General features: G+C 42.3%; 1 protein-coding gene across 1 annotated transcript in view; it reads left to right on the top strand.

Moving 5' to 3' along the window:
• The window catches only part of WSCD1 (WSC domain containing 1), a 41,013-nt gene extending 29,536 nt beyond the window's left edge, over window positions 1–11,477 (top strand). Inside the window, exons 5-8 of the mRNA XM_065418441.1 lie at window positions 3,591–3,768; window positions 7,429–7,593; window positions 9,309–9,509; window positions 11,125–11,477. Of these exons, the coding sequence (XP_065274513.1) occupies window positions 3,591–3,768; window positions 7,429–7,593; window positions 9,309–9,509; window positions 11,125–11,477 (897 nt within the window). The remainder of the gene's footprint in view (window positions 1–3,590; window positions 3,769–7,428; window positions 7,594–9,308; window positions 9,510–11,124) is intronic.
• The last annotated feature ends 923 nt before the right edge of the window (window positions 11,478–12,400 follow it).

The following is a 12,400-nucleotide window of genomic DNA, read 5'->3' on the forward strand; positions in this document are numbered from 1 at the left end:
ACCAGTGTAAATTCATTGAAGTCAGCGTTTTACTCCTGATTTACATCAGTGCCGAAGGAGAATCTGGCCCACCAGATTCTTCATCTCTTCCAGAATCCTTTGGACAGTATTTACTTTGGGAAAGAGGAGCTGGCTTCTTCTTCAGATCTGAAAATCTAGCGCTAGTCCTGGTCCTACTGCCCTTGCTCCTTGACCTCACCAGTGCATGATGCAGTAAGAAGCCATACTGCTTTCCCTTTCTGCTCTGCCTGATGGCTAAGCTTTGCAGCATTTCACCTATTCTCCCCATTCCCCAAGAGAGATTGCTATGCTGACAATTTAATGCATTGCCATTAGAGTTGGTTTAAAAATTCCAGTTTTTAGCTGGAAAGTTCCACAGGGAAAAATTCTCTCATTTTCATTGAAATTTCCTACACATTCGTTCTAGTTTTTTGGTGAAAAACTGAAGCCAAAAACTGACATGTGTTTGAAAACTGTTTTTGGTTTAAATGTTCCATCTTTTTAGGGGCGGGGGGGAATCTAAAGTTTTGGGTTTCCGTTTTTTTTTCCATTTAAAAAACTGGAAAATGGCATAAAAAATGCCATTTTCCCATGAAAATGTTGGCTTTTCCCTTAAAAGCCATTTTTCTTCAAAATTATGTTTTGACAGAAAAAGATTAGCCAACTGTAATTGCCCCTCCCCCCCCCATGAAAATGCAGTTTTTGACAAAGGGAACAAAAATCAGCCTTTGCAGTCACATGACTCAGCACACCTGGCCTATTTAAATCCATTTGTTCAACAGGCTGTGAGCTCCTTTTCAGGAACAGACACACTTTGCAGAGGAACTTTATGATAGGAGCTTCTTCTTAACATTGCAGATGTTAAAGAACAATACATCAGTTTAATTCTTAGGCAAGCATTGGAATAACTCCTCATTCCAGGAACTAAAGGATTTCCATCCTTGTAACAGTGATATATTCAGAGCTATAATCCAACAGGCTGTATTAGCATCCATATGGCAGACGTTAACCCTAACACCCAGAAGCAACTGGATTTCCTTGAGACAGATTTCCAGAAGAGTTCTGCTCCCTTTTAGATACCTAAATAAGGGCCATATTTTCAAAAGTGCTAAGCACACAAAAGAGTGGCACTTAATTATTTAGTTTCCTGAGCTTGTATTTATTTATAAACACTATGCAGTCTCTCTTCCCCCTTCCCCCTCCATGTGTCATTTTCATGTATAAAATTAAATAAATATGCAAAACCAGAAAGTTGCCAATTCCCATGTGCAACCTTGCAGTAATACAAAGCTTTGTCCTTGCATAGTGCCTGTGATCGGAAGATCTCAAAGTGTATTGCACTCGCTAATGAACATAGCCTCATAGTCCCTTATAAGGCAAGTATTAGACCCATTTTACAAACAGGAGCACAGTAGATGTTCATGGATTTATAGATTGTAAGGCTAGAAGAGACCATTATGAACATCTAGTCTGACCTCCTATATAAATCCGACCATAGAATTTCATGCATGTTGTGTTACCTACAGACAGTGTCACAAGTGATAGAGTCAGGATTTTCAACAGATCTCAGGGCCAGATTTTTAGGTGCTCAGCTCCCACAACTGGGATCAGGTTTTCAAGCGAGCTCAGCTCCCGTGTAAGCATATAAATAAATGGCCAGATTCTCAAAGAGCTGAACTCTTTAAAATGTTGCTCATAAATATCACCCCCGGTGCTCCTGGGGGCTGAAAACTTTTGAAAATGTGACCCTTAGTTTGGTTCCTAAATAGGAACTGAGCTCTTTTGAAAATCTACCCTCAATTGCAGGTGCACTTAAAAAAAAAATCTAGTCTGAGCTTCTTGAAAATCTGGGTCCTAGTATCTGGATGTGTTGTTTAATTTTATATATCTCCAGTCACACTTTGATAGCAGCATGGTAGGTATTGACCCATGTGGTCAATGTAGTGTCATATTTTCAAAAATTCCCAAGTGACCTAGGAGAGTCAGCCTCATTTTTCAAAATGATTTAGGGGTGCCTGCAGAGTTTAGGTGCCCACAGGCAGTTTTGCGACTGCCTGTAGTGCCTAAATGTTAGACTTAGTCCCTCTTGTGAATCCCACCTTAGGTGCTTAGGTTGCCAACATTAAAGTCTAGGTGCCTAAATTTCAACAGCTGGCTGTGCGCAGTCACCTGAGTCCCGACACTACCAAGCAGCGTTCCCCTGCCCATCTTGCCTTCGGCACCCCGATCCAATGGATATACTTTAAGAGAGCCATAAAGTAAAATTGCAGTATGAAGTATTTATTTCAAGGGCTGGTCTACACTGAAAAGTTACATTGGCTTAGCCACGTCTCTCGGGGTGTGTAAAATCCACACCCCTGAAAGACATGGTTAAGCCGACCTAAGCCCCAGTGTAGACAGTGCTAAATCAATGGAAGAATTCTTCCGTCAATCTATCTACTGCCTGTCGGGGAGGTGGATTATGGACAGCAATGGGAGAACCCCTCCCATCACCATAGTGTCTACACTCAAGTGCTAGCCCAAGACACAAGGAAAGTGAGTGGCAAAGGTGCCCATCCTGCCTCTTTAACTCACCCATGCAGTGACTGCATATAGCTGTGAATATGGTACCATAGATCTCCCACTGGCTCTGGAAACCCTGATGGAGGCCCATGTGTGCTGTTACTTCAGTCTCTTTGTCTACGATGGTGTAAACATTTCTTCCTACTATATTTTTAACAGAGTTTGGCTTTGTTTTTAAATGACTGTTTTGTGCTCATGATTCATCAGCTTGGGAGATTCCCTCTGAAAGCTATACAAAATAAACACTGTTTGGGCACTCAGGCATGTGAATGAGTCAGAGTAGGAGATATTCAGTTCTTCGTGGTTTTCCATTGTTTTTGTAAATGTATTTAGCATTTAATTCATCTAAATCCCTGCTTTCCCCCTTGATCCTTTTTCTGAAAACAGAATTCTTGAAGTCCAAGAACAGTTTTCTTCTCCGTGGGCTCTATCCTGGCAATTGGCCTCAGTGGTTATTCAATTTTGTGCTTAGTCTGGCCTAGATCCTCAGCTGCTGAATACCAGAAAAATGGTGCCGATGTTGATGTGGATATATTGATTTACACCAGCTGAGCAGCTGGATTGCGGAGTCTTTAAATTGTGGATGACTATCTTTCTAAAAAGTTATGCTCTAGTTCAGCAACAAATTCTTGGGATTAGTAATGTTGACTTTTATAGTAAAGAACAACACCACCCTCCATTGTAGGAATTACCAGATGGCATTCTATGGCCCGTGTTCCACAGAAAGTTAGAGTGATGACCATAGAGGTTTCTTCTGTCCTTAAATTCCATAAATTAGTAGTAGAGATGGAAAGTGTTTTGAATCTCTAAGTTCTCAGCAAAATAATCAGAAAAAGATTCAAAAACTTGCCCTGAGAAATGGACAACTTAGTGACATAGGTATGAGATTTTCAATGAAAACAAATATCGCTTTGATCCTGACAGTTTGCCCTTTGAAGGTATAGTTTTTGCTTTTATATTAGGAGCGTCCTCTTAGGATTGTTGATGCCAGGGCATTTGCATTCTGATCTGTTTTCTCTCTTGGATAGGAATTTCCCTTGGCAATCATCGGAGGGCCAGAATGCTACTGTGGCTATCCCACAATGCATTTCACTCTTCACGACAGCGTGGACAGGTTGTTCTGCAGCAGACTGCAGAACGTCAGTAGTATGGCTGAGGTGCCAAGAGAAGAGAATTACTATCATGTCTATCAGACTCCAGTACAAGGTAAATGTTGCAACTCAGCAAGAGCCCCCGGAAGTCAATGAAGCTATACCTGTTTACACCAGGTGAACATCTAGCCATAGAGGTGTTAGCTGTAATGTCCAGGCCACATTCTGGTTTGAATCATTGAAGCCTGCCTATACCTAAATTCCTCATGCAGTTTCAGTTGTATATGGTAGTCTTTCCCTTCCTTTATCAAACTGATATGCGATTTTGTCAGTCACTGTTGAAAAATGGATCATTTTCCAGCCCAGACATGGCAGCATTTCAGGGGTAGATAAAGTGGTTCCACAGTGCTGTAGGATTCTTTGCTGCGTATGTGTATATAAACGTATGTGTTAAGTAGCATTAACATATGTGTTTTATATACACACACACTATACATACATGTAATATAGAAATTAACACAAAATTAACACTGTTGTATGTGATGTTTACAAGAGTAAAATAGCCATGCAAGCAAAATAAGATGTTATCGATACAACATAATCAAGTAGCGGCTTTTGGAAATCCCTGGCCTTAAAATTCCTGGCCAGTTTCATGGGCTTTAGATTTTTCAAACAACTTTAACTATACAAATTAGAACTTTCCCTTCACCCTAAACTAAATAACACTGATACCGTGTTGAACTTCAATAAACCTCCTTTCAAAGGAGAATTTCAAACACTTTTACAAACAATGAATTAAGCCTTACAAAACCCCTGTGGGTGTAAGTAATTATCTTACAGGTGGGGAAATTGAGGCACAGAGCTTTGCCTGCACTTAAACATTGTGACTAAGGCCAGAAGGGACCACCAGATCATCCAATGTGACAGCCTGTATCTCACAGACCAGCACCACCACCCATCACCTACACACTGAACCCAGCCACCCCCACCCCTTGCCCAGAGCCAAACAATAGCTATATTACAGTCAAAAATAGAACCTAGACTTTCTAGTTTTGTGCTTTAACCACAAACCATGCTCTCTCTGGCTCATACATATTGCAGTTATAGCTGCATTAAAACCAGTGCTACCCGCATTTCTAATTTACTTGCAACATCTTCCTCTTAATGCTCATCCTCATAAGCATCTAGAAGTAGGTTGGTAACATTGACAATAAGGCTTCAATCCAGCAAATCACTTAAAGTTAACTGGATACTTAAGCGCATGAGTAGTTTTACTGATCTCCGTGGGACTATTCATAGGCATGAAGCTGAGCATATCTCTAAGAGCCCTGCTGGACAGGGGCCTAAACTTCTGCTCATGGCCCATTTTCACCAACACGTATCAGACTCAAAGTAGAGTAGGTAAGGCCCACTTCTGAGCATTTATTGGTTCATACCCCTATTGGACTACAGCCCTCTGAACTAATTTGAAAATCCAGAGATTTAATTGCGCACTTTCAAGATGTTTGGAAGTTCAAGTTATTTTGGGTAAGAATCCAGTAGTTCAGGCTACGAATTTTCCCATTGACTTCAGCCAGAGCAGGATCAGGGTTCCAAATCTGAAGTCTGAATACTTCAAAGCGTGCTTTGATTTTAGAAATCACGTTGGGGAGGGATATTGGGGCACCTTCCATGCTGGATCACATGCAGGCGTTCGTCCATGGCAACTTTTAAATGGATGGCACTGCATGCGATGGGATAAGGAGCAATGTGCAGGATTTCTTCTGTCTATTCATTAGGGATGACCATACATAGCCCCTTCCTGGGTTATCCTCATTCCCCGTTCTGAGGTTAGGCAGGCATTAATAGGTATATGTATATAATACCAAGCTCTCGTGTCGCACTTTTCACCAGAAGATCTCGAAGTCCTTTACAGAGGAGGTCAGCCTCGTTATCCCTGTTTTACAGATGGGGAAAAGGGCAGGGAGAGGCAAAGTGACTTTCCCAAGGTGGAGATGGGAATAGAACCCAGGCCTCCCGAGACCCACTGTAGTGGACCACCTACTAAGTCACAATGTCTCATATCCACAGGCAATGCCAATAAAGTAGCGTCATGATTGTGAAACCCTTCAGTTCCACAATGTAAGATGTCCATACAGCTTCTGAAATATAACTAGAGAAAATAGCTCATAGACCACCACTCTCTGTTTTAAAGTTGAATCCATTGCATGTTACTATATACATGGTCAGGGTTTGATATTTTCTTCTGAGCGAGAAAAGCTCACTAGACAGCAGACCCTACCTTCTACAGCATCCCTTACTTTGCGGATTGAATTTTGAGACTGTCCTTGGCCCTGTTTGCAGCAGATCTGACATAACGTGCTCGCGAGACAGGTTACGCCCAGCCTTTCTGAAGTGCCGGAAAGCCTAATTTCTTTTGATTTCCATTTCAGCACAAGCCTCTCAGGAAGGATGTTGAACTGAAGTCTGAAGCTTAATCCCTGCCCTTCCTCCCCGCCCCCCATGTTGATTATGGCCAATTTACTAATTTTCAGATACAACGGGAACATTCTTTACATACACGTTTACAGGTAGATTGTGGGTTTTAAGAGATTGCCTTGAGTTAGGAGTGGTGCATCACTTCCCCGCCCTATAAAGAGCCCTATACAGACAAAGACACAATCTTGCCTAGTGTTGTTTCATAGTGGGTGAGCAATCTGCCCCATCCCACCCTTATCATTTGCATTAATTTCCGGCTATTTCCTTTGCAAAGCACTCAGATGTTCCCCCGGGAGGTAGCAAAAGGTCTGGGCGATACAGTTACATATGTAGGGCCAGATCGTCAGCTGGTATAAATTGGCAGAGTTCCATTTTCATATGGAGCTACACCAAGCTACACCAGCTGAGGCTCTGGCCCGTATACTGTAGATAGGCAAGTATGCACTGATGCTGCACGACACATGACCGTTGGAGGATTAAATGCCAAGAATACATCATTCTGTAATGCTGAACACGCTTCTGTCAATGGAAAGAGCTACGTCTTCTGCCTGTGGTGCTATGTTTTTTAGTGATGCTTCTTTGCAAACCGTGGTCCTGATTCCCTCCCCTCCCCCAAAAATGTACCTACATCTTTTCTCTCTGTATGGAAATCAGTGGATTATTCCGTAAACAGACACCACAGTCAGCAATTGTCACCAAGATGACATTTACACAGGTACAAAAAGAATGACTGTGGCTGTCCTTAATGGCAATTATATTTTTAAAACAGCACATGCAATCTGTCTTGTTTGCCATATTTTAGCACTGCTTTTGCAACCATGAAGGGCCTTCAAAGCATGGAATATTGTTTTGCTTTTGAAAATCCCAGGCTAAGAGGTTGAATTGAACTCTAACTTATAGGAAACCTCTCCTATTACAAGACACTTGATTCACAAGTCTAATGGTACATTCAGACGGTCAGTGAACAGCCAGCCTGCCAGGCAAATAGCAGTTAACAAACATGCATCCAGGGGCTTTTATTAGAACCTGCAGGTAGGTACAATAATTTGCTGCAGTTCTAATAATAAAGCATTGCCTAACATGACGTCAGTCTCTTGAAAGCCTCCTCTAAGGATAAACTCTTTGGCCTCTTAAGGCTGAATTAATTTTGAGAAGTATCTGAATCACAACTGGACTCAAACTGATATCCTATGGTATAAATAGAAAAATGAAAGCAATAAACCTTGTAATCAGTAGCTGTCAGTAAAATTAATAAGAAGCCACCATGCTTACAATGAAATATCTTCTGTACTTACAGACACCCGATGCACAGATAGGAAATTCCTCACTACCAAATCCAAAGTGTTTGTTGCTTTGTCTAGTTTTCCTGGGGCCGGGAATACCTGGGCTCGTCATTTAATAGAACACGCCACTGGATACTACACTGGAAGCTATTACTTTGATGGAACCCTGTACAACAAAGGTATTGTTGTCGGAGTCACGTGAAAACATGAAATCAGCTTTAAACATGCACGTTTATTTACTTGTCTTGACATTTGTTTCTGTTTGGAATAAATATGTCTGTCAATATTATAAACACCTGTGTTAAAAATAAAACACATTTGGAATGTGAGACAGTGTACAGAGACTGGTTGAATAGCATACATAAACTGATTCACAAACATTTTCATGAGTAAAAACTTGCTCTGATTTGTGGGGTCATATTAGGTAAACTGTGCAAATTTGAGCATCTATTATTATCATCATCATCCTTGTCTGTCTGTCTGTCTGTCTCTCTCTCTCTCTCTCACACACACACACACACACACACACACACACACACACACACACACACACACACACACACACACACACACACCTACCTTGCCCCATTGTCAGAACTGGCCCATAAAGAATTTTATAGGCAACAAATGAGCTAGATTCTTAGGCTAAGATTTTCAAAGGCACCTAAAGAATTTGGCCATGATGTTCAAAACTGACTAGTGGCTGTGGGCCCAATGAGAGACAAGTTAAATGGCCCTAAATTTTTGAAAGTGCTGAACAGCTGCCCTCTGAAAATCAGGCCCCTTTAAGGTGTCTCAAGTTGGGAACCCAAAAATCACTTAAGAAAATCATAGAATGATAGAAATGTAGGCTGGAAGGGACCTCAAGAGGTCATCAAGTCCAGGCTCCTGCACTGAGGCAGGACCAAGTATACCTAGACCATCCTTCTCAGGTGTTCATCCAACCTGCTCTTAAAAGCTTCCAGTGATGGGGATTCTACAACCTCCCTTGGAAGCCTATTCCAGAGCTTAACTACTCGTATAGTTAGAAAGTTTTTCTAATATCTAACCTACATCTCCCTTGCTGCAGATTAAGCCATTACTTCTTGTCCACCCTTTCCCCGCCCCTGCCCCAACTCCGCCCCCTCCCTGCCCCTATTGGACCCCTTCCCCAAATCCCCGCCCCAGCCCTGCCTCTTCCCCGAGTGCGCCGCGTTCCTCCTCCTCCCCCCTCCCTCCCAGCCGCATGAAACACCTGTTTCACGGCGCAAGCGCTGGGAGCTAGGGGGGAAAAGCGGGCACATGGCGTGCTCAGGGGAGGAGGCGGAGGTGAGCTGGGCGGGGGGGGGGGGGCAGGGAGCTGCTGCTGGGTGCTGAGCACCCACCATTTTTTCTCCAGAGCACCTACGGAGTCGGTGCCAATGCCTGGGTCCCCTTTGTTCCCATTTTTAAGATCGGTTCTGTGTTTGCCATTCTCCAGTCCTCTGGGACCTAGCTATTCTCCATAAGTTCTTGAAGATAATTGCTAACCATTCTGAGATTGCGTCCACTAATTCCTTGGCCACCCAAGTCTCATCTATTTACAATTATTAATATTGTGGTAGTACCTGGAAGTCCCAGTCATAGACCAGGGCCCTGTTGTGCTAGGAGCTGTACAACCCCAGGGGGAAAAAAAGGTGGTCCCTGCACCAAAGAGTTTACTGGCCAAGTAAAATTAAGAATTAATAGTCACATAGCTGGTCATTGATAGAATCAGGAATAGAATTCCGGACCTCCTGACTCCCAGTCCAGGACTCGATCCACTAAGTTACTTTGTCTCTTGTAGTTGTTAGAATTTTACACCATTAGAGGATCTCATTTATAATGTGAAACCTGAATTTTTTTAAAACAATGAATCCCTCATATTTTAAAACAGGTTTTAAAGGAGAAAAAGACCACTGGAGAAGCAGGAGGACTATCTGTGTGAAAACACATGAAAGTGGCAAGAGAGAGATCGAAATGTTTGACTCCGCAATCTTGTTGATAAGGAACCCATACAAATCTCTAATGGCAGAATTCAACCGGAAATGTGCTGGCCACCTGGGATATGCAACAGATAGGAACTGGAAGAGTAAAGGTAACATGCCAAGCCATTGCTAACCAATGGGCGTCTAAAATGGCCTTCAAACGATAAGCCTTGAAGGTGGGGTGCTATAGGGGTGTTGCTGGTAGGGCAATGCACTGAGGGCCTGATCAAAAGCTCATTAAAGTCTTTGGGAGTTTTGCCACTGAGGTTAGTGAACTTTCCATCAGGTCCTAGGGCAGAGGGAGGCCCCCAGAAACCTCAGATCTGAATTTTGGAGGTGGTTAGAGTCTTAAACCACATCACTGGTCACAGAAAGGGAGCACAGCACCAGGAGAAGCAGCCTGGCCGAGAGAATGTCTCTTTGCAGAGAAATGCTGCACACAACCCATTTAACCAAGCTGTGTGCTGTGGTGAGAATTTGCCCCCGCAGTATCTAATAGGTGAGAGCTATTAAACGGATTAGTTTAAGATCCAGGAGATGATGAAACAGGATTTGTTGGGGTACATTTTTATGCATTTTACAGGCATTACTGTAGTACAGATTAGTAATAATAGGACTCGTTGACCGTTACTCAGTGCCCCTGAACACGTTTTAAAAATGCACCCCTCACACTTCATTTTTCTTTTGATACTTTCAGCTCGCAAAGCAAATGAGAACTTTAAATCCCCCACAGAATGTATTGCTACATTCATACTTTACAATGCTAAAGAACTCAGCATGGGCTTCTCCTTTTGTATATCCGAAGCGTTAGAATAAGGGGATGGGCAAACTGCATAAACTCTTGTGGGGGGTTCTCCAACATCGTATATTTCTATCCTGAACCCATGGTTCCCCCCCTTCTCCCTCACAACCAAGGACCATTCGTTTACAATCTAACAAACAAGACAAAGGAAAGGAGTGGAGTGGCGGCACTGGGTGGCAGAGTTGCCTAAGATCAGGCACATCAGTGGTAGAGCTGGGATTACAATCCAGATCTCGTGACTTCCTATCCAATGCCCTTTCTATTAGAATCGCTCCTCTCTTTGCAGCAATTGATTAAATAAATGTGCTGCAGGTTTACACCAGTGGTTTCAATATACTACTGGTTCTACTTGTGAAGAATTAGGCACAGGCTTTCTAGTTCAAGCAGGAATTAATTCAGTGAAGTCCTATAGCCTGTGTTATACAGGAGGTCAGACTAGATCATCATAATCGTTCCTTCATTTTTGAAAATCTTTTATAGATTTCCTCCCCACACACACCATCACGCCCCTTTCTCTGCTTCTGTTTTTCAATATGTTTTCTAAGCAACATGCAAACTCAGCAACTTTCATAATCAGGCCAAGCACCCCGAGTTAGTGGGGGTTCAAACTAAAGCTGATTTTAAAAACTGTGAACATTTTCCACTAAAAAGTTTAACTTTTTTGTGGAAAAAAAAAGTTCATTGAAATTTCAAAATTTGAAGAAAAAAAAAATCTCACCAGCTTTAGATCAAACTTAGGCAAAAAGAAGTCAGCCGTCCCTAACAAACAGGACAAGTACTGCTCCAATTTATACTTTTGCTGCCACATTCAGCAAGATCATTCTATTGCTGCTCCAGGAGAATGTTTGGGAAATTATTAAAACAGAGTGTGGATAAGATCATTTAATATTTCCCCTCTTTCCATCTCTTTCCCCAATGTTTAGAATGGCCAGACTTTGTCAACAGCTACGCCTCATGGTGGGCCTCTCACGTCTTAGACTGGTTAAAATATGGAAAACATCTCTTTGTTATTCACTATGAAGACTTAAAACAGAATCTCATCCCCAAGCTGAAAGAAATGGTGGAATTCCTAAACATGACGGTGACAGAGGACCGACTGCTCTGTGTCGAAAACAACAGAGATGGGAATTTCAAGCGGTCAGGTGTTAGGCAGAAGGATTTTGAGCCGTTTACCCAGGAAATGAAAGATCTTATCAACAGCTACATCCTGACAGTGGATGAAGCACTGAAAAGAAGAAACCTGACAGGGCTGCCAAGAGAGTATGTTCCAAGATGATATCCCAGTTGCTGTTAGCTGTGTTTTTAAAATAAAATAAAAATAAATAAATACGAGACCAGAGCTTTATAGCAGCAAAAGCTAAGATGTTCTTGGAGTCTGCTGAGGAATGCAAATTCTCTCCACTCTTGGATGTTCTTCAGGGGCATTAAGTGCTTCAAAAGGCAAGCAATGAAGGATGGAAATTGGGTTATAAACCAAGGAAAAAGCTATTAGTGTCCGCCTATGTGTGTCCTTCCCTATATAAATGGCTACAAATTTAACAGTTGTGCACTGCTAATTCTGGAAAAGGATTCCTTCTTCTCATCCTTACTGTCTACTAGCAATACCTGTCAAGAATAACTTGAGATTTTGCAGTGCTTGATTTGGAAATTCATCATACATGTGTATGGAAAACCCTCAAAGGTGATAAATATTTTCATTCAAGCTTTTAAGAAAGTTAGTTGCTTTCTTTTTAAAATCCCCCCCCCCCTCCTAAATTCTCTGGTTGCCCTCCACTCATCCCAACAGCCTCACATTAGACTTTTGTTGGTGTGCAAGGGAGAAATAGAAATATACCTGCAGTGAACACTTCCACAGAGATATGAATGGTCAGACCAACCTTGTCTAAGGCTCACCTTAAAAACCTAGGCTTGGACTGGTCCACTGACTTGTCAGAAACTGCATTGTTGCATGGTAGATCTGATTCAAGACTGACCTTGGGTTTTCATCATAATATGGACTCAAAACATGTGCCAGAGGAGATATTAATATAATCTCCAGGAGGAAGGTGCATCCTGTCTCCAGCTCGCCTCCAGCTCTTCGGGCTGGAATCAAGGAGAGTGGTGGGTCTCCCTTGGTGGTAGGATATACTGCCCCATGCAGAAGGGGCCTGAGCAGGGGAAAGAAGGAATTCCCAACAGGAGAAAATGGCGATTCAGTAT

Source organism: Emys orbicularis, chromosome 17 (genome assembly GCF_028017835.1).
Source record: "Emys orbicularis isolate rEmyOrb1 chromosome 17, rEmyOrb1.hap1, whole genome shotgun sequence".
Taxonomy (NCBI): Eukaryota; Metazoa; Chordata; order Testudines; family Emydidae; genus Emys; species Emys orbicularis.